The 19,824-nt window shown below is 53.7% G+C and overlaps 2 protein-coding genes across 2 annotated transcripts in view; both read right to left on the minus strand.

The window, feature by feature from the left end:
• DNAH9 (dynein axonemal heavy chain 9) overlaps positions 1 to 4,306 on the minus strand; it is a 136,131-nt gene extending 131,825 nt beyond the window's left edge. Inside the window, exons 1-4 of the mRNA XM_072937044.1 lie at positions 3,784 to 4,306; positions 2,083 to 2,279; positions 1,316 to 1,474; positions 170 to 300 (exon numbers count right to left, since the gene is read on the minus strand). Of these exons, the coding sequence (XP_072793145.1) occupies positions 170 to 300; positions 1,316 to 1,474; positions 2,083 to 2,279; positions 3,784 to 4,170 (874 nt within the window). The 5' untranslated portion in view covers positions 4,171 to 4,306. The remainder of the gene's footprint in view (positions 1 to 169; positions 301 to 1,315; positions 1,475 to 2,082; positions 2,280 to 3,783) is intronic.
• Positions 4,307 to 5,630: 1,324 nt separating this feature from the next.
• ELAC2 (elaC ribonuclease Z 2) lies at positions 5,631 to 19,200 on the minus strand. The gene is made up of 24 exons (XM_030287290.4): positions 18,919 to 19,200; positions 18,798 to 18,848; positions 18,646 to 18,716; positions 17,391 to 17,455; positions 16,757 to 16,814; positions 16,193 to 16,261; positions 15,540 to 15,689; positions 14,981 to 15,039; positions 14,147 to 14,205; positions 13,998 to 14,070; positions 13,127 to 13,239; positions 12,441 to 12,539; positions 12,109 to 12,247; positions 11,949 to 12,034; positions 10,865 to 10,974; positions 10,527 to 10,623; positions 10,279 to 10,417; positions 9,483 to 9,521; positions 9,223 to 9,332; positions 8,717 to 8,816; positions 8,527 to 8,647; positions 8,249 to 8,327; positions 7,477 to 7,621; positions 5,631 to 6,473 (listed from the first exon to the last, which is right to left on the minus strand). The coding sequence occupies exons 1-24, from the start codon at positions 19,182 to 19,184 to the stop codon at positions 6,231 to 6,233; spliced, it is 2,541 nt and encodes an 846-aa protein (XP_030143150.4). The 5' UTR covers positions 19,185 to 19,200; the 3' UTR covers positions 5,631 to 6,230.
• Positions 19,201 to 19,824: the final 624 nt, after the last annotated feature.

The following is a 19,824-nucleotide window of genomic DNA, read 5'->3' on the forward strand; positions in this document are numbered from 1 at the left end:
GGAGTGAGTTAAATATGGGAGCTAGAAAAGCAGGTTTGTAGTTTTAGTATCTCCTTTAAATAGTACATTAATGTATTATAGCATAGTTAAAGAAATAATTCAGCCTTCTGAGCTGGAGTCAGACATCAGCACTTCTTCCAACAGCTTCACCTGCATTTCCAATACTCACCTGCCTCAACGTCCAGGAGCATGCTTTGGAAGGCTGGCACGTAGACGCTCTGCACTCTCTCCAGCACCTCCACCATGCTGCTGACCCTCCTGGATGTCAGCTGGCTGTGGATGCCTTCCAGGTCAGCACACCTGCAGCACCAGCACACGTTACCAGCCCAGCTGTGCCCAAAGCCCTGCCCCGGGATTTGCTGCAGTCACACAGGACTGAGCACAGACCCTCTGCAACAGGGAAGGCAGAGGCAGAGCAAGTTTTGAATGAGATCTCCAAACAGTGAGAGCCCTGAACTTATTTTTATGTGGGGGAGAAAAACCCTTTGAAGAATAAGAAATGTTTGGGGCGAGGGGGTCGTGTTTGTTTTAGATTTGGGTTTTTTTTGGAGGACACACAAAAAGTTTTCCAATCAGTTTTCCTAAAGCACCCACACCTCTGCAAAGCAGTAGATGTACCTGCATGAGCAAAGAGCTCCAGCACATGAAAGCACAGAGGATGTGAGACGAACAAGGCTGTGGCTGGAGAGAGGGAAGTGGTGAAGTCCTGCAGCCACTGGGAAGTTTTTCTGCACAGACTGCAGTGCAAACACCCAGGCAGCATCTCACCCAAACTTTAGGAGACATTTAATTTTAGAACTTAAGGACCCACGTTCTAGTCTGAACTGAGCTGGGACAGCCCCAGAGGACACAGCTGGTGCCAGGTTCAGAGGAGAGCAGTGCCAAAAGGAGCCAGGTGTTGTTTCTGCAGCCCCTGCTGACAGCTCTGCACAGGCAGGGCTCTGCCTCCAGTCAGCCTGAGCCAACACTGCACAAAGGGCAGGTGAAATTCCACTCCCTGGCTCATCTAACCCCCTCTGGCACCACCAGCAGCCAGCTGGCAGCATGGAGAGTGCCCAGCAGCTCTACTCAGGGGCTGGTTCCTAGTGACCAATGACGGGAACGGCATTTCCAACAAAATTCCTTTGTGGTGTAGCCCTGAACTGTGGCTGGGCCAAGCCAAACGAAGCCAACTGCCCAGCCACCTCCAGGCACTCGGAGATCGTCATTATTTTATGTCTGGGAGCAATACTTTTGGGTTCAGGTCTCTACCTGACCTCGAGCAGCAGCAGCACCCCCTGCTCCCAAACCAGCAGCTGCTGGCTCTTCCCAGCACCTGCTCTTCCAGAACTCCAGTTCCACCCTCGGGGTGGGGTTGGTGCCTTGCAGGAGAGGCTCTGAGGACTCTTTCTTCAGCACTCTCTGGATCTGCTGGCTCCAGTCAATGATGGCTGACTCGGTGGCATGCACAAGGGATTTATTGATCCGCTCCAAGCTGCAGGAAACAGAGCACGAGGGTCACTCAGCTTTCCACATGTGCAAGTGCATTGCTCAGCTGGATCTACCTCTGTGGGCAGCTGGATTTTACAGTTACAGCCCAGATTCAAGTTTCAAAACCACAGAACAATAAAATTCATGAGGGAGAACATTTACAAGGGGAGTTAGAGACAAGATAAGGAGGAAGGGTTTAAAACTGAAAGAGTGTAGACTTAAATGAGATATTAGGAAGGAATCCTCGCTGGGAGGGTGGGCAGGCCCTGGCACAGGTGCCCAGAGCAGCTGGGGCTGCCCCTGGATCCCTGGCAGTGCCCAAGGCCAGCCTGGACAGGGCTGGGAGCAGCCTGACTGCAGAGTTTGGAGTTTTCCCTCAGTGATCCCAGCAGTTCATTGCTTCTCTGCATGCCCTCATCCCCTTCCACCTCCTGAGCTTTTCCTGCTTGTGTCATTGCACAGTCCCCAAAGACAGAGCAAAATCCCCTCCTTGGCAGTCTGATGAGCTGCAGAGGAGAGGGAGCAAGAAGAGTCCCCATGTCTGACAGGGAGGATCCCCAAAAGATGCAGCAGCAGAGGAACACCCAGTGGGGAGCGAGGGCTGGTACTCACAATTTCTCATCTTTAGGATCAATGTTCTCAATTCCCTCCGAGGCAGCTGGAAGAGGCAGCAAGGTCTTGCCCTTCACCTGGCCAACAACCTTGAAGACAGTATTTTTCAGGCTGTGGACGTGATGGATGATGTCTTGTGACACCACTCGTGGCCAGCCCTCATGGTTCCTCCGGTTCGTCAGGATGGGCACGATCACCTACACCAGGAGCCATGGAAAAACAACAGATAAGAGCTGAAGGATGGCAGATTTAGGTTTGATTTAGGAAGAAATTGTTCCCTGTGAGGGTCAGGAGACACCACACCAGAATCTGTAGCTGGCAGTGTCCAAGGCCAGGTTAGACATTGAGGCTTGGAGCAGCCTGGGACAGTGGGAGGTGTCCCTGCTATGGCAGGGGTGTCACTGGGTGGGCTTCGAGGTCCCTTCCAACACAAAACGTGCTGTGAATTGATGATTCTATAACGAAAAGCACTATGGATGGGCTGGCCACCAAGCCTGGAGACCCTCATTGACCACTGTCCCAAGCTGCAGGTGATGATGAGCAGGCCAGCAGGGCTGGGCTGAGATCAGGGGCTGTCCCTGCACATCCACCCCCCATATGCAGAGGGAAAGTCCTCTGGGACCTCCTGGCATCGACAACAGAGCCACGTTTTAGGTTATTTCCCAAAGCTGCAGCCCACTAATATGGTTCCTGTCGTTATCAGTGAAGTCCCAGCAGCTGGGGGCTCTGGGCTGGGCTTGCCTGAACCTGAGCTGTTTCTGGCTCTTTTGTGCTGGGGTAGCAGCAGTGTCTGCCACCTTCCTCTGGGATCAGAGCCAGGTTGCCCCTGGTGATGAGCAGCCTTTGTGTGGCCAGACTCCGGGGAGGATAAAGGTGTAAAACCAGCTACAAACAGACACAGAATCGAAAAGGAACAAGCAGGGCGCTGAAAGTTCTTTGCATCACGACCAAAGAGGACCAGCAGGAGCAACCACCATGTCCAGGGAGCCATGGGAAGGGGGAACAACCCCAGGGCACACAGGGCTCACCTTCAACAGCTTCAGCTGCAAGAGTAGCAGGCTTTGTCTCCATTACTCAGATCACACGGACTGCTAGTGAGAGTAATGCCATAACCAGTCACATCAGCTGTTCGTATTCTTTTGGAAAGTAAAAATGACAACTGGACCTCTGATGGAACCTCTTGAAGATCCCTTTGGGAAAACATCAGCCCACGTGAGGTAACTGGGCACTGAAATACAGGAGGCTCTTCTGAACACCAGGAAACACCCTTTCCTAAGAGGGTGACTGAGGGCTGGCACAGAAGTCTCCATCTGCGGAGATACTGCAAAGTCACCTGGACATGGTCCTGGGCAACTGGTTCTGAGTGGCCTGGCTTGAGCAGGGGCTTGGACCCAACGTGCCCGAGATGTGCCATGCAGCACCAGCTACCCTGGAACCACAGAATGGTTTGGGGTGGGAGGGACCTTGAAGTTCACCCTCTGACATGGGCAGGGACACATCTATCCCAGGCTGCTCCAAACCCCATCCACCCTGGCCTCGAACACTTCCAAGGATGGGACAAGCACTTCTCATTCTCATGAATCCATCCTGCGCCTGTGTAACGTGGGTCATCCCCCACGGACCGCACCGTGAGACGCCCAGAGCCCACATGGCTGCGGATTTAGGAGGTTCCACTGGGCTCTCCAGCCTTTCCCCCCTTACCTCCTCCACCAGCGCGGCGAAGTGCGGCAGGGGCTCTGCGGGCAGGTCCCCGCACAGCAGCTCGGCGGGGCCGGGGCCGGCTGCGGGCGGCCGGAGGAAGAAAAGCGCTTTGGCGGCGGCGGGGGGCGGCGGGGGCGGCCCGGGGCTGAGCTCCAGCTGGCCGGCCGGGCCCCGCCAGGCGAGCAGCGCCGGGCCCGCCGCGCCCCTCACGAACCCGCGCAGCGCCGGCCCCGCCAGGCCGCGCCCCGCGGGCAGCGCCAGCGCCCGCTCCGCCAGCCGCGCCAGCCGCGCCGCGCCCCGCTCCTCCGGGGGCTCCTCCGGGGGCTCCTCCGGGGGCTCCTCCCGCTCCGGGGGCTCCTCCATCCCGGTTTCGCCCACCGCCTCCATCCGCCCGGCTCCGCTGAGTGTTTGCGAGGAGCGGCCGCCGTTGCCCGGGCGCTCCCGGGATGCGAGGGCGGTCCCAGCGCCGCCGCCTCCCTCCGCCCGTCCCAGCGCGTTTCGCTCATCCCGGCAGCTCCGTGCAGCCCCAGAGGGAATTCCCGGCTGGCTCCACGGGAATTTTTTTCCAAATTGGGCATTCTCACCCCCTGGTGCTGCTCCCGACACCGGCGTACCTGCGCCGTGCAGATTCCCTCTCTCCTTGGTGCAGCCGAGGTCCAGCTTCAGGTGGTTCTTTCGCTTCCCAGGCACTGCTGAATCTGTGTTTTATTCCCTCTCCCTCCTTGTTTGTTCTGACTGGGCTCGCAGAGCTGTGCTGAGTCCCCAGACACTTCTGACTGCCCCTGCTGTCCCTGTGTTCCCTTTGCAGGGCTGGTGAATATCCCGATGGAGCGGAGGAGAGCTTTTGTAAGTAGCCTCTCTGCTCCTGAACGTGGCTTGTGGTGACGGGAGGGCAACTTCAGACTCGTGGAGAAGCACCAGCCTTTCCCTAGCATTTTTCTCTCTGATTTAGTGTCTCCCTGGGGACTCAGGGCAACAGAGTCAGAACAGCTCAGCAAGCCCAGTCAGAACAAACAAGAAGGGAGAGGGATTAGAAACACAGATTCAGCAGTGCCTGGGCAGTGAATGAACCACCTGAGGCTGAAACCTGGGTGCTGTGAGCTCCAGCCACCGCTGTATTTCCACCTCATTAGTACCCTCTCTCCTGTGAGATGCAGTTTGCTATTTTCCAAATAAAAGATCCTTCCATAAATCCATGGAAAGCAGCACACGGGTCCTGTGCAGTCCCAGAGCTGCTCGTGTCACCCCAGCAGTAACCAGGTCCTCTCCTGGGCACTCCAGCCTACCCCTACCCTCACCTGTCCAGTGACAGGAACATTTTGGTTTTCCTCAGTCCCCTGCTATTCATTAAAGCCCAGGACAGCTTTTCTGGAGGACACAGATGTGCCAATTCTGCAGTCTCGGCAAGCACCACACTAAAACACAGCTCATCAACAAAAGATGCTTTGCTAATAGTTTGTCCCTTAATTTCCCATAAACTCAAAATGAATTCTTAAGACTTGTGTGCAAATGGCATTTCCTGAGTGAGGCCTGGGTGTCTAAAAGTTGCCTCCAAAAATGAACTGGAACAGCACAGAACTCCTGTCCTACTTCCAAACACAGGCAGCGACAGCAGTGGCAAGTGAAGAAGCAAAGCTGACCCATAAAAAACCTCAGAAAAACTCCTCTTAACCACAGACCTCCCCCCTCTCTGCCTGCTGTGCCACTTTTCTGTCCCATGCATCCAGAACCAGAATCTGCTCAAGGACACCCGCAGCCATGAGGCTCCAGCATGATCCAGACCTGATGGGCTCACCAGAGAAATCCAGGTTTTTGTTTCCTCATTAGTGATCCTGACACAACACAGCTTTCTGGCAGATGGCAAGTGGTTTATTCAGATTCTAAAAGAAAGGGTTTGGAAAACTGATCTTTTGAAACAAAAAACCAGCAGAGAAAACCAAAATAAAATGGGAACACCGATGCACAGATGTATTCTCACCCCTGATTTAATCTAAAACCCTAAAACTGGGTCCCATTTTACTGTTAATTTTCCTATCACCTGGGTTCTCATAGTAAAGGGTGGCATAACCAGCTGAGACATGCTCACCTTCTTCTGGCAAACCCACGGCCCTCCAGGGCCTCTCACACCTGATCTCTTGCACAGGTCACACCCGCTGCTGTTACATTATCAATACCTCGTAGCATAAACCCCAAAATTAAAACAGTTCAGAGAGAAGGTCTGGTTAAAAGAAGAGTTGCCCCATGGACTGGTGAGCCCTCAGAACAGGAGCTTTGTGGGCAGATCCTGTCTCCACAAGGAGCAGTGCTGCTGACAACGCACTGGAGCTGCAGCCCAGGGAGATCCATGATGACCCAGCAAGCCCAGCCAGCCAGGCCAGCCCCCGTCCCGTGGTGCTGGAGGCCTGCACAGAGCAGGCTCCTCTCTCAGAGCACAGCACTTGTCCCTCTCAGTTGACTGTTTTAAGCTTCTTGTCTGGCAGTTCCTGATGGTTCTTGGCTTGTTTTCTTTTCTGGCACGCTGCTTCCGTGCTGTCCCCCCTGGTGAGTTTGTCCAGGAGCAGGGCAGTCTCCTTCAGCAGCCGCATCTCGCGCTTCTCCTTCCTCTCCTCCATCTCCACTATGTCGTCTGCAAACAAAGCCTTCAGGGGCGGGATCAGCTTCGGGATGGCCGGGAAGTCCCCAAAACGCACCTGAAACACAAGCACAGGAGCTCCTGTGTGGGAACTGCTGTTTGATTTCCTTGCTTCCCCTTGCCTTTGGCCTGTGCACCCGTCCTGTGTGCAGCACCTGCACCCAGCAGCCCCAACCTCCAAGAGTTATTGACATTTTCTTCACAGAAATGCTGTGGCCCAGTATAAATTCTGACTCTGAGCTGCCCTCAATGCCATGAGTGCCTTTAGCCAGCTTTTGTCTCCCAGATGTCTGCTACAGAAAGCCATTGGAGCAGCTCATCAGTTGGGATGGGAATGGAAGCAAAATTAGGTTTCCTGGCTGGGAGTAGCCAGCACAGACTTGAGGTGACACAAGGCAGGTACCCAGAGTGTTAAAGAGCTGGATTCGAGGGCCATCAGCACCTGTCTCACACCAGTGTGGGGAAAGGGTGGCACAGGGCTCCGGCTGCCAGCAGTTAAAGGAGCTGTTTCACAGCCTGCTCTTCAGGATTCTCTGGATGTTACTGGACTTCTGAGAGAGAGAGGACACGATTTGTGTATTTAGAGTAAGAGTTGAGCTACTCTCTTAGTTTAGGCTTCAGATGTGGGCCTCGGTGAGGCCTTGGAAGCACCTGACGCAGTAAGAAAATAGCTGTAGTGCAGTTAGAAATTATGTTAAGGTGACTACAAAGTAATGAACTGTCCGAGTGTGAATTAGTGTAAGTCTACAGCGTGAAGCTCTGGCCACCTTAAAGCAAAGACAAACAATGTTTGCTGACTAATAATAGTGTGGTCACAGTTTGTAAACTATATTAAATTGTATATAAACTACTATCTTACAGACAATAAAAGAAGAATGTAACATTAACCATATTAGCTCGAGCTGCGTTTTGTCCAGTCCAACTTCCCTCATTTTATAAGAAGTCCCTAGCTTCTCAGATGGAAAATTGATACAGTACAAGAGGAGCACTTAATTAACCAGCAGCCATCCCAAAGTAACAACCACACCATTCCCAGGCCTGGCCCCAAGCTCCCAACTTACCCTCATATGGTCAAAGGCAATGCCGACCTTGTCGCTGAAGTCTTCGCTGAACAGCGGGATCTTGGCGTACCTCTGGCTGAAGTGATTGAGCATGATGAACTCTGCATTCATCTTCATCCCAGTCTGGATGGCCTGGGAGGTTGTGCTGCAAAGGGAACACACCCTGGTCACAGCCAGGCTGGCAGGTACTGCTGCTCTGCAGCCAGGTCACAGCACACCGAGTGAGCTCACGGGCACAGGCCCCTCTCCCTCGGGCAGCCTGAGCTGGTGGCAATTCTCTGACTTGCACACAACCCTGAGTGCAGGAACGCAGCTGTAATGGCTGCAGCCTGGCATTTAAGAGCTCCAAAAGCTGGGGACAGGCTCAGACGAGGAGCTGCTCTCAGCCTCCCACGTGTGCCTGGGCAGCACGTGGAATCCCTGGCTGCAGTGCTCTCAGTGAGCTGTGGGGAAAAATGACTCTTCTGCCTCCTGAGCTTAGTCCCAGGATGTAACCCATGTGAGACCCATGCAGAGGGTCTTTCCCTTGGGCTGGTCTGCTTGTAGAGTTACCAATGTCTGCTTGAAAGCTTTCCCCACTTCTTTTGGGGATGTTGGGAGGAGCTGTGGTGGTTTCAGAGCTGCTGCAATGACCAACATGCCATCTTTAGCATAGAAGAGCTCTGTGCACACCAGAACCTTTGACAGGTCTTGGACCCTTCAGCTCCAAGGACCACAGCCAGCTGTGCACCTTCCCCTTCCTAACAGAGACAGCCAGCAGAACACATCCCACCTGTGGGTCTTCTCTATAGCTTCTTTTTCCATGCCATCTTCCAGCGTGGCTTCGTGGATCAGCAGGTTGGCATTCTTCCCTGTGCAAACAATCACATATTCAATCTCCAGCTGAAGACTGACCAGCCCAACTGCCCACAGGAGCCTTCCTGTCCCTCCTCAGTCCCTCGCTGTGTGTGGCAGACACAGCACCAAAGGTTTAGGGGTGCCCACTTTGGTTACTGACAGATGGAGACCTTTCTCCAAGAGATTCTTCAATCAGAAGGCTTGGTTACCTACCCATTTGCACTAAGGCCATGCAGGGCATTGTATCACCAGAATAAACTACTTTCCAGCCAGACTTGTGGATCACTGAACATGCAAAAGCATTTTTACAGTGTTGAACTTCACAGGTCTGAAACTGAACAAGGACACAAGTGTTAGAGTCCAGGTCCCCTCCAGCCATGGAGCCCCCAGCTCAGAAACTCACCTCAGCCAGGTCGTAGCTCTCTAACAGAGAGCTCACAAACTCCTTGGCCTTGGGTCTGATGTTCTCACAGCCTTTCACAAGAGACTGAGAAGGAATCATTCTGTGAGGGAGGGAAGAAGAGATAATGAAGGACAGGAACAAAATAAAACCTGATCTTCTCTTCAAGCAGCCAATTTCTCCTGCTCCTCAGTCTCAGTTCAGTGCCGTGGTGATCTGCATTACCTCTTGCTTTCATTGGGGGCCCAGTAACTCACCCAATCACTTCTACCCCACTATCAAATACTCTTCTCCTTTCCCAACTCCCTTTTCCTACAGCAAAGGGAAGCCTGCACATAAACCTCTATAAAGCAGCAGAGCTGAGTGACAAACCCCATCCTGCGCTCTGCAGACTGCATATCCTTGTTCTACAGGCAGTGGAAGGAGTCAGAACCACCTCCAACAAAGGGCTGGGGGAATGGATGAGGTTGAATAAAGACCAAGGACATTTCTCCACACAGAACACTCACTTGATGTCTCCAAGAATCTCCTCACAGTGATTGTGGTATTCGTGCAGCCACGGCATGATCTGCTCAGGTGCTACCAGAAACAGAGGGCTGAAAGCCTGACCCAGGGCTGCCTGCAAAAGCAAAGGCAGGGGCAAAAATCAGTACTAGGTGCACACCAAATCAGAGAGAAAAATGCTAGGGAAAGGCTGGTGCTTCTTCACAACTCTGAAGTTGCCCTCCCGTCACCCCAAGCCACGTTCAGGAGCAGAGAGGCTACTTACAAGAGCTCTCCTCCGTTCCATCAGGATATTCACCAGCCCCTGCAAAGGGAACACAGGGACAGCAGGGGCGTCAGAACTGTCTGGGGACTCAGGGCAACAGAGCCTGCACAGCTCTGCGAGCCCAGTCAGAACAAACAAGGAGGGAGAGGGAATAAAACACAGATTCAGCAGTGCCTGGGCAGTGAATGAAGGGAGGAATGCAGAGCGGGGCTGTTGCAGCAAGGGAGAAAAACCACAGAGAAAGGCTTCATAAAATCAAGCCTGCTCTCCTGGAATCAGTGGCTGGCTTCAAAGCTAGCACTTTGCAAATTCCCATGGGAATGCAATCCTATTGTGAGCCATTTGTTACCCATTTTCCTGGGTAAAAAAAACCCCAAACTTGCACCTACATAAACTGTTTTTGTACCTTTAGATAGAAAAATCAAAATTATCTTTCACAAATAACTTCCCTGCACATATACACCAGAGTGTATATGTGTGTCATGTCATATGTTAGTCTGTATTGAATGGTGACCAATACAGAATAACAACTTGTTACTAACCTATAAAAGTAATTGGCAAGAAAACTACTAACTAATTGGAGTCCCACAGAAAATATTTTTACATGTAAAAATATGTTTTAAATATGTAAAAAACTGCATAAAAAGGAGTTATGTGAATAGAGAATGGGCTTTTTCCACCATGAAGAAAATGGAGTCTCGTGTGAAGGACAGTCCACATTGATCAGCTGGAGCCAGCCAGGCAGCTCTGAACAGAGCAGAGCTGCACAGAGCCCCTTCCCTCAGCCTGAACCCACCGAGTGATGATCCGTGTGCATGTGGGACACAAACACAGCCACCAGGTTGCACAGCACTTGGTCAACTTGCTCTCCATAGTGGCGGCAGAGCTGTCCAAAAGTTCCTTCTCCACAGTCCAGGAGCAGGGAGCGGGTGGCGCTGGTGAGAGGTGACAGAGACATTTAGCAGCTGCTCTAAGAGCTCTGGGCAGGGCAGGGAGGGGATCTTTGGGGCTGGAAGGCAGAGATCACAGAGCACTGGGCTTCACCTGGTATTCACCAGCGTGGAACTGACGTTGCGGATTTTCATTGGAATTGCAGATCCTGTCCCCAAGAACACAATTTCAGGATAAGCACCCACATTTCCTAGAGAAAACAGACAACAAGGATTTGGAGGCAAATGTTCTCCACATGTTGCCCACTCAGACACCATCTATTTCACCAGCCCAGTAACTCCAGAACCAGCATGGCCAGCACAGGCATTTCTGGCCCCTCAAGGCAGAACAAGCCCCACCACTTCACAGCTTCACCTGGGCTCTGAAGCAGTGGGCCACCAAGAGATCCTATTTTCCACCACTCTGATCCAAGCGAAGTTGCTGATCTGTACCTGGAACAGCAGACAGGCTCTCTTTGCACTCCTTCACACGGGTCTGGAAGTCAGGGAGATCCAAGGCCTCACTGACAAACTCATCAGGGTCACAGACAGTCACAGCATCTCTGCAACAACAGGCCACCTATCAGGATGGGGCAGGGCAGGAACTGAAGCAGCCCTTTTCAGAGCAAAAAGCCATATTCCTGTGACAAAACAGCCTTACAACAAGGGGATAAATGCTCTTTCCACTTTGAGGGGTTGGAGAAGACACATCCACGAGTGTGGCGTGTGCCAAAAAGGCCTGGTTGGGCTGAGCCAGGCACAGAAATGATAATTCCACCCAAGTGGAGAAGCTCCTGCAATAGCACTTCATCCCACCCAGAGCTGCCAGGCACTAGAGGGCTCTGCAAGGCAGCACAGAAGGTCCTGCAAGAGGAGCAGACACCTAAAGGGATCCAAGCATCAGTGAAGTGTAAGAAACCTGTGTTCTGAGCCTGCTTCAGAGCATGTGCAGCACTACAGGTCTTCAGTTACCTCAAGAGAAAAACTTAAACTCCTCTTGGCACCTGCATCCTCCTGTTGTGCCCAACAAGGACAGAAATCTGAGCCATGCTGGCTGAAATCCCCCTGCCTCCTGTGGTCCCTGGACTTTAAGGCTCTCACTGAGCAGCTTCACCCATTTGCCCACCAGGCCACGGGAGCAAAGCTGGTAACTGTTTAACCACCTGGAGCTTTCAGCTCTAACCTCTGGCCCTCGAGCTCTTCAGAAGGTAAGACCCTCCCTGGGCTCCCAAAAAACTCTCTCCCTGCCCCCGTCTGCTCTGCCACAGCTGGGTGCACAGCAAAGGAAAAAGGACCACAAGGCTACAGGAGCAAGGGACAGAAACAACATCCCAAAGCACTGGCCAGGTGTTGTCTTCAGTGGCTCATTCCTCCATGTGCTACACCTGGCCTGAGACTTTCAGGGGCAAGGACACAGCCCTCAAAAGTTCCCCTAGGACAGCCACCAGAAAGGATCTGCAGGGGATCCTGGCACAGTCACCAAAAAGCTGCTTCAAGCCAACACCCAAAACCTGGAAAGAAAGAGATTCCCACTGACCTCTGCCACTCCTGCTGTGGCCTGAGGTGGTATTTCAGGAGGCACTCCCCTCGCACGATGGGCACAGGGCACACAGCCTCTGCTTCCTGGGGGAGGAGGTGGTGTGAGACACAGCCTTTGCTGAGGGCAGCAGGCACGGGGCAAGGAGAGCCTGGATTACCTTGCTCTGGTAGGTGGTGAGCAGAGGGAAGATCTCTGGGTGGATGAGGTTCAGCTGAGTTTGGATCTTGTAGCTGCGTGGGTTGTGCACAGCAGAGGAGTTTTCATTGAGCACCAAGTGCTGAGTGCCAGGCCCAAATCTGTCAGAGGACAAAAATGCTCAACAGCCTCAGCCTCACATTAGAACTGGGCATGTGTGCACATCTGAGCTAAAAACCTCACCTGAGCCAGCAGAGCTCTCTTTTTAGAGCTCTTTACTTCAGAACAGAGATGTGCACCAGCAGAACAGGCTGCTGCCCACAGGCAGGAGCCCAGGGAGCACAGGACACGTACCTCTCCATCCACTGCTGGTAGCGGCTGTCCCGCAGCACTGCCTCGGGGGTCATGTGAATAACCAAGGCCACCTGGTGCTCAGCAACTCCCTCCTGGTACCTGGGAAACACACAAACAGAAAGAACATCCATGCTCCAGTGCATGCCCTGGCATCCTCTCCCACTTTGGTGCTACCAGAGATGCCCCCCGAGGCGGGCAGAGCAGGGATTTATTTTCAGAGCACGTCTCTGGAGCTCCAGGCACTGCATCGCCCCAGCCACAAGCTCAGGGCAGTGTTTGCTGACACCTCCACTGTCCCCCACAGGGCAATTCCTCTCCTCCATCAGCAACAACGTCTGCAGAGCCTCCAGGAGCTCAAATGCTTCTGCACAAGCCCTACAGAGTTGTCACATGCAGCAGCCAGGGAAGCAGCAGCCCCCACTGCTCCTCAGGAAGAGACCAGGGCACATCCCTGCTCTGGAGGTCCTTGAAGGGAAAACAGGCCCGTGGCAGTCACAGAAACCCACAGGTCCTGCCTTTCCTAAAAGCCCCAAAATGCACCACCAATCCTTTCTTGCATCTCAAGCTCCTGAATGGTGCCAAAGAGCTCAGACACCAGCCAGGAGAAACAGCACACCTAGGCTAGAAGAAGAGCAAAACTCAGCACAGGTGTCCTTCCCCAGGCACTGCAGGTGGCCCAGCCCTACCTTCGGAAGGTCTCGTTGTCACAGACTGCATCCACAAAGCCCTCGTGGGGACACTCCAGCACGAGGAACACGGGGCCTGGGTCCGTGGGGGTGCACAGCTCCTCAGGAAAGAGCTGCAGGTAAATAAACAGTGGTCACACCACAGCCAGCCTGCACACACAGCCCTCCCTGCACCTCTGTGTCCGACTCCTTCGTCAGACAGAGCCCAGCAGCCCCTCCCAGCGCTCAGTGCATCCAGCCAGGGCAGCTCTGGGGCCCTTGCTGCTCTCATTACACAGCAAAATCAAACGTGGGTAACAGCAAATCCCAACCCTGGCTCACAGAAACCACAGCCTAACCCAAGCAGGGGAATTTCAGCAGTTTAGGATGGTAGCTAAAGCACGGGTAAGGAAAAAAAGGCCTTATAAAATTCCTGTGACACAAAGATGTGCTGTTCCTGTCTCCCAGGTCAGGACCTTCACTTGCAGATCACCGGGGCCATGACCAGAGCTGGCTCTGCCTCTCACTCCCGTGTTTGAGAGATCCAGACCCTGTACCCCAGAACTGCTGAGTTCCTTCTGGTGTCAGAGGTGCAAACAGGGTAAGGAGGGAGTGATGACTACACAGGCATTCAATCCCCAGATTTAAACAATGCAGGATTAACTCCACCAGCTCACTCCTAGACCTGCACCAGCTTTGGGCAAGGGAGATGAAGCAGCTCTGCCAAACAGCAAACACCCAGCCATACCCACACAGGAGCTCATTCCCTGGTCACCACCCCAACAGCCCCAGAATGTACTGGCAGGCATTCTGCACAAAAAATTGTCACCCTGGCAGCCCACTGAAGGAGGGAGAGTGGCAAAGCCACAACAGAAGCATAGGCACGGCTTACCTCTTTGCCTTCAAAAGTGATGCTCTCCCCATTTTTGAGAGCTGTAATGATGGGAAGGATGGCTGGAGTTCCCCTGAGAACAAGGCCACAGAAATATTTAGCTGCCTGCTCCTGCTGCCCCGTGCCCCAGGCTGGGCTCTCATACTCACACTGGCAGGCCCAGCTCCTGGGCTTTAGCTGCGAGGAATTTCCCCTTCCTGGGGTGAACCTGCCAAGAGTACAACACAATTAATTATCACCCAAATAAAGAGGGCCACGAAACAAGATCATGTACTGCCAGCTTAAGAGCTTCTTCACAAACCAAGGGAATGTTTTGTCCTTTTTCAGTTCCACTGCTCCAATTTACCCCAAAAAGGCTTTTATGGACTCTCTGCTACCCAGGATCAGGCTGCTGCTTCTTGCTCCCTTCTCCAGCCAAGCAAGCATGACAGCCTGCCCTCCTCTGAGGGTTAAACAGGAATGGAGCCTCTACTCCTAACCACTGCTGAGTTCTAAAAAACACCTCCAGTTTTACACATTCCTACACGTGCTACAGCAGCTCTGACACTTGAAAAGCAGAAACATTAGAGCTTCAAAACCCCACTAGAAAATGCTGTCTTCTCCAATTAAATCCCTGCAGCAAGATGACATTAGGAAACATTTCCTTACAGAAGGCGGCCAATGCCCCAAGCCTGCCAGTGTTTAAGAGATGGTTGGACAATGCCCTCAATATGTTTTAAATTTTGGGCAGCCAGAAGTAGCCAGGACTGGATGGTTTAACCCTGGAAGTGTCCAAGGCCTGGCTGGAAGGAGCTTGGAGCAACCTCATCTAGTGGAAGGTGTCCCTGCCCACAGGGGCATGGAATGAGATGATCTTTGAGGTCTCTTCCAACCCAGCTCATCCTGTTGTTATAGATGATTACTGTATGTCCCTCCCCCCTGAAATACTCTGTTTTATTCTCTCATCTGTTGTGTCAGTTTAGAGACCCTGTGTCCAAACTTACTTTACAAAGGAAAGCTGTCACCAGGTCAGGATGCTTCCTTGCACACTTATGCTCATCACCTGTAAAACGAAGCAAAACTATTAAAAATCATCACTCACTATCACTTTTCTTAAAACTAAAACATGCCAAAACTTGCTAAAGAATTAACAGGAACACTATCCACTTAACCTGGAACCCAGCAGCAAAATGTTATGAACACCCAAGGCCAGAGAGTACATGGCTTCGAATACAGGAATCCAAACTAAAGCCCAAGACTGAAAAATAATCAGCCCAGCATGCGCCTGTAACTCAATTACAAAGGTTGGAGCATCTACCCCCACGAGAAGCAGACTACTACAGGGACTAATCACACCCAAGCACCAATCATGTCCAGTTTCTAGGCTCTTTAAGTTCTCTATCAACTTCCAAAGTACCAGGACACTTTATGCTCCATGGAACCTTCCAGCTGAGCTTCTCTACCAACCTCACTTTCAGACAGTAAACGGCTCAGAGGACAAATTCCTATCCTTAGTTTGGCTTCATCTCATTCAAGTTAAAAAGGCCATTCCATGTGTTTCACCTGCTGTCTTTGGGCTTTCTTTTCCTTCCTCCAAGCTTTGCTGTGCAGCCCTTGGGGATCCAGGCCCTGTGTTCCCTTTAGGGCTATTTCCACCTTGGGGAGATGCTCCAGGACTCTGGGGGGATGAACTTTCAGCAGCCAGTGGTTTTCCTGTCCCAAATTCAATAAAAGCAGACAAAGATCACTCAGTCCAAAGCAACATAAAAGAAAAGCATGAGTAGCATTCCCTCTTCCATGACACGTTGAAACTGCACCAGGATACAGAGTTCTTCCCCTCAGTCTAGCTCGCACTTGCATTCTCCTGTCACTTATTTCAGGAGCCATCCCTCATCCAAGTCCTTCTCCCCAAACTGTTAAACTCTGTCAGTCTGTGCTGCACCCTCAATATCACAGTTCCCAGCAGAGAGACTGCAGCTGGCTGAGAAAGCCAAACCCAGGAATGTTTCACAGGTCATTCCATCCACCCACACCTCCAGGAAAAAGCCAAGGCCCTGACTCAGCAGGTCTTGTTATTTAAATGAGATGCTTCTCCTGAGAAAAGCAAATTAATGAACCTCTGCTTACTCAGACTGGCAAACAGAAGCTGCTCCTTGAATCTTCATTGTGCTTACTGAGCATGAGCTTCCCTGTCTCCCTGCAGCACCAGTGCTCACCTGTCAGAGGGATTTGGTAGACAGTCATTGTCTCATCCTTGTACTCAGGCTCTGTGTGCAGCTGCACAGCTGGGAAGAGATCAAAAACCACCATTAACAATTGCATAAGCAGATTCACACTCTTCAAGGATATAAATCATTAAGGCATCTTTGTCTTTCTTAAACACAACCTGCTGAACGTTCCCCTTCCCTTTCTCTGCCCAACTGCAAACCCTAATGAACAACTAAATCATCCTCAGGGAGCAGCTCAGGATGCCACAGTGAGCAAGTTCACTGGCAGACACTGGAACAAAATGCCTTCAGCGTTTTAAAACCAAATGCTGATGTCAAAATTCCAAAAACCAAATTCAGAGAACCAGCCAGCCTGGCAGCCCCTGAGCAGAAACTGAGCTGGAAACACTGGTGTGAGGGGTTTAACAGTGTAGCAGAGCAACGGGAATGTTTAAAACGTCCTGTGAATAGACCTAAACCAGAGGCTGAGGCTGTTGCTCAGCAATGCAACCTTGGCTAGAGATGAAACAAAAAGTTCCAAGTTCCTTTGCCTCACACCCCTGACCCACATACCTAAATCCATCCTTTTGAGGGGCCCGGGAAAGAGGCGAATGGCTTTCAAGTAGTTTTGCTGGAAAAGAGACAAAAGTGTCAGGAGAGGGCACGAGCAGTGCCACGACAAGCACCCAGTCAGACCAAAGTGAGCAGCCCAGACAGCTCTGGGCAGGTGTGCCACCTCTGGCAGGCACTGTGCCTTCAGAAAGGGAAAGAGCCACAGTCCCCACCCCCTCCAGCCATGCAGTTAGTCAGCAGAAACTGCAAGGAAATGAAATCACTGCAACAACGCTGAAGATTGCAAATTTCTGGTCCAGACGTGCCATTAGGCTGGCAAGGACCACATCAAACAGGAGAGCAGAGACTGAGCTCCCATTAATGTAAAATGGGGAGGGAGCAGGCAAAGGAACAGAGATCCTCCCTTCTCCCAAAAGCTGATTTATCAGGATACGAGACCACAAGGCAGGTGCAGAAGATTTCTGCTGTCCTGTAACTGAAGAGATGTGGATTTTCAAGCCAGCCCTTTGGGCTGACACTAATTCAGCATTTCACACCTGCACAAAGATTCCCTTTGCCAGCAGCTCTCCCAATTCCAGGGTGAGCTTTAACACTTTGAGGGTTTGCTCTGCCTTCTGCACCTTGCCATACTTACCAGCTTTGGTGGCCCCAGGAACACACACCTCTGGAGCCCCATAGCCTTCAGGGTGAGAATCATACCTAGGAGCAAGCAGAGAAACAGCTTTACCACAGCTCCAGTAAGCACTGGTAGATGCCAAAAGAAAGATCCTTCTCTGTTCAGGAGTGCTTGGCCTCTCCACAAAGACCAGAACCGAACCTGGACCTGAATTCCGTTGTGTAGCAGTTTCAACAAGTCACTTTCCTCTACAGATAAAGAAAATACACATCTTGATAAAATTCATCTGGAGCAAGACATCTGAACAGACTGTTAATCTCCTCATTTTCTTGGAAATATCCAGAATTTTAATGGACAGGATCCACAGCCACCTGTCCTAACCTCATCCTGCACTGACCACCGCAGTGCCCACCAAGTTCTGCTGCTCCTTTGGACTCAAACCAGCCTCAACCCCTGCTGGCACCACTAACAACTGCTCAGGAGATTTTGGGAAGCTGAAGCCAGGCGTGCTGGCCTGGCAGGGCCTGTCCCACCACGTGTGTGCACTGTCAGAGTGCCCAGCACAGCCCAGCCCTCAGGCAGCAATGCTGCTGTACCCACTGCAGCCTGGAACATCCCTGCAGAGTGACCACGTCCTGTCCCAGGGATCCCCACAGACTGACCATGTCCTGTCCAAGGGTTCCCTGCAAAGTGACCGTGTCCTGCCAGGGAGCTGCTCCCCACAAAGTGACCGTGTCCTGACTGCAGGCTCCCCAAAAAGAGACTGTGTCCTGCCCGAGGGCTCCCCAAAAAAGGGACCATGTCCTGCCAGGGAGCTGCTCCCCACAAAATGCCCATGTCCTACCCAAGAGATCCCCGAAAAGTGCCCACGTCCTGCCAGGGAGCTGCTCCCTGCAAAGTGACCACATCCTGCCTGAGGGGTCCCCAAAAAGTGACCGTGTTCTGCCAGGGAGCTGCTCCCCACAAAATGCCCATGTCCTACCCAAGAGATCCCCGAAAAGTGACCACGTCCTGCCTGAAGGGTCCCCAGAAAGTGACCATGTTCTGCCAGGGAGCTGCTCCCCACAAAGTGACCGTGTCCTGACTGCAGGCTCCCCAAAAAAGGACCGTGTCCTGCCCGAGGGCTCCCCAGAAAGGGACCGTGTCCTGCCCAAGAGCTGCTCCCTGCAGGCTGACCATGTCCTGCCCGAGGGGTCCCCAGAAAGTGACCGCGTCCTGCCCGAGGGGTCCCCGCAAAATGACCGTGCCCTGCCCGCGGGCTCCCCGCACTCACCCGGCAGCCCCCCGACGTTGGCCCAGGCCACGCGGCTGAGGAAGATGCTGTCCAGGTGGGAGATCTTCAGCCTGCGGGGCAGAGGGGGTGAGCCGGGCACGGCGCCGCCGCTCCCCCCGCGCTGTCGCTGTCACCGTCACTGTCACACTTACTTGTGCTCCTGCATGGCGCGCTGCGTGCCCTCGCCGCAGTTGAACAGATACCTGAGGGGGAAAGCACCTGCGTCAGGGCAGGCCCGGCGGCGAGCCCCGCCGCCGCCCGCCCCGCACTCACCGGTTGAACTCGGAGAACACATACACGGCCGCCCCCGCGTCGCGGCTGCCGGCCGCCACCACCTGCACGTACACGGTGTTGGGCCCCGCCAGGCCCGTGCCCGCGTTGCGCCGCCGCTCGCGGGCCCACACGTGCCGGGGCACGTCCTTGGGCCGCCGCGCCGGCCGCGCCGCTGAGGGGCCCTCGGCCATGGCGCGGCCGCCGGGGCCCGCCCGCCGCCACGCGAGCCCGCGGCCCGCCGGCAGCGCCCGCGCCAGCGCCCACATCCGCGCCGCGCCCCGCCCCGCCCCGCGCGCCGGCCAATCAGAGGCCAGAGTTCCCGCTTTCGGCCCGCCCCTCTCGTGACGTAGTTCTGTCGGACCAATGGGGAGTGGGAACAGCGCCGCCGCCCCGCCCACGAGGCGACGCCGTCCTGCCCGGCGCTGGCGCGTCACCGGGACCGGCCGGGCGGGGCGGGGGATGCCGGGCCGGGCGGGGGTGTGTCCGCTCCGGGTTTGAAATCCGCTCCGGGTTTTGTGTCCAGTCACCACCGGGACTCTGTGTCCGGTCACTGCCGGTCCTGTGTCCGGTCACTGCCGGTCCTGTGTCCGGTCACTGCCGGGGTCCTGTGTCCGGTCACTGCCGGTCCTGTGTCCGGTCCTGCCGGTCCTGTGTCCGGTCCAGCCGGTTCTGTGTCCGTTCACTGCCGGTCCTGTGTCCGGTCCTGCCGGTCCTGTGTCCGGTCCTGCCAGTTCTGTGTCCGGTCCGGCCGGTCCTGTGTCCATTCACTGCCGGTCCTGTGTCCGGTCACTCCCGGGGTCCTGTGTCCGGTTACTGCCGGTCCTGTGTCCGGTCACTCCCGGGATTCTGTGTCCGGTCACTGCCGGTCCTGTGTCCGGTCCTGCCGGTTCTGTGTCCTGTCACTCC

The sequence above is a fragment of the Taeniopygia guttata genome, chromosome 18, assembly GCF_048771995.1.
Source record: "Taeniopygia guttata chromosome 18, bTaeGut7.mat, whole genome shotgun sequence".
Taxonomy (NCBI): Eukaryota; Metazoa; Chordata; class Aves; order Passeriformes; family Estrildidae; genus Taeniopygia; species Taeniopygia guttata.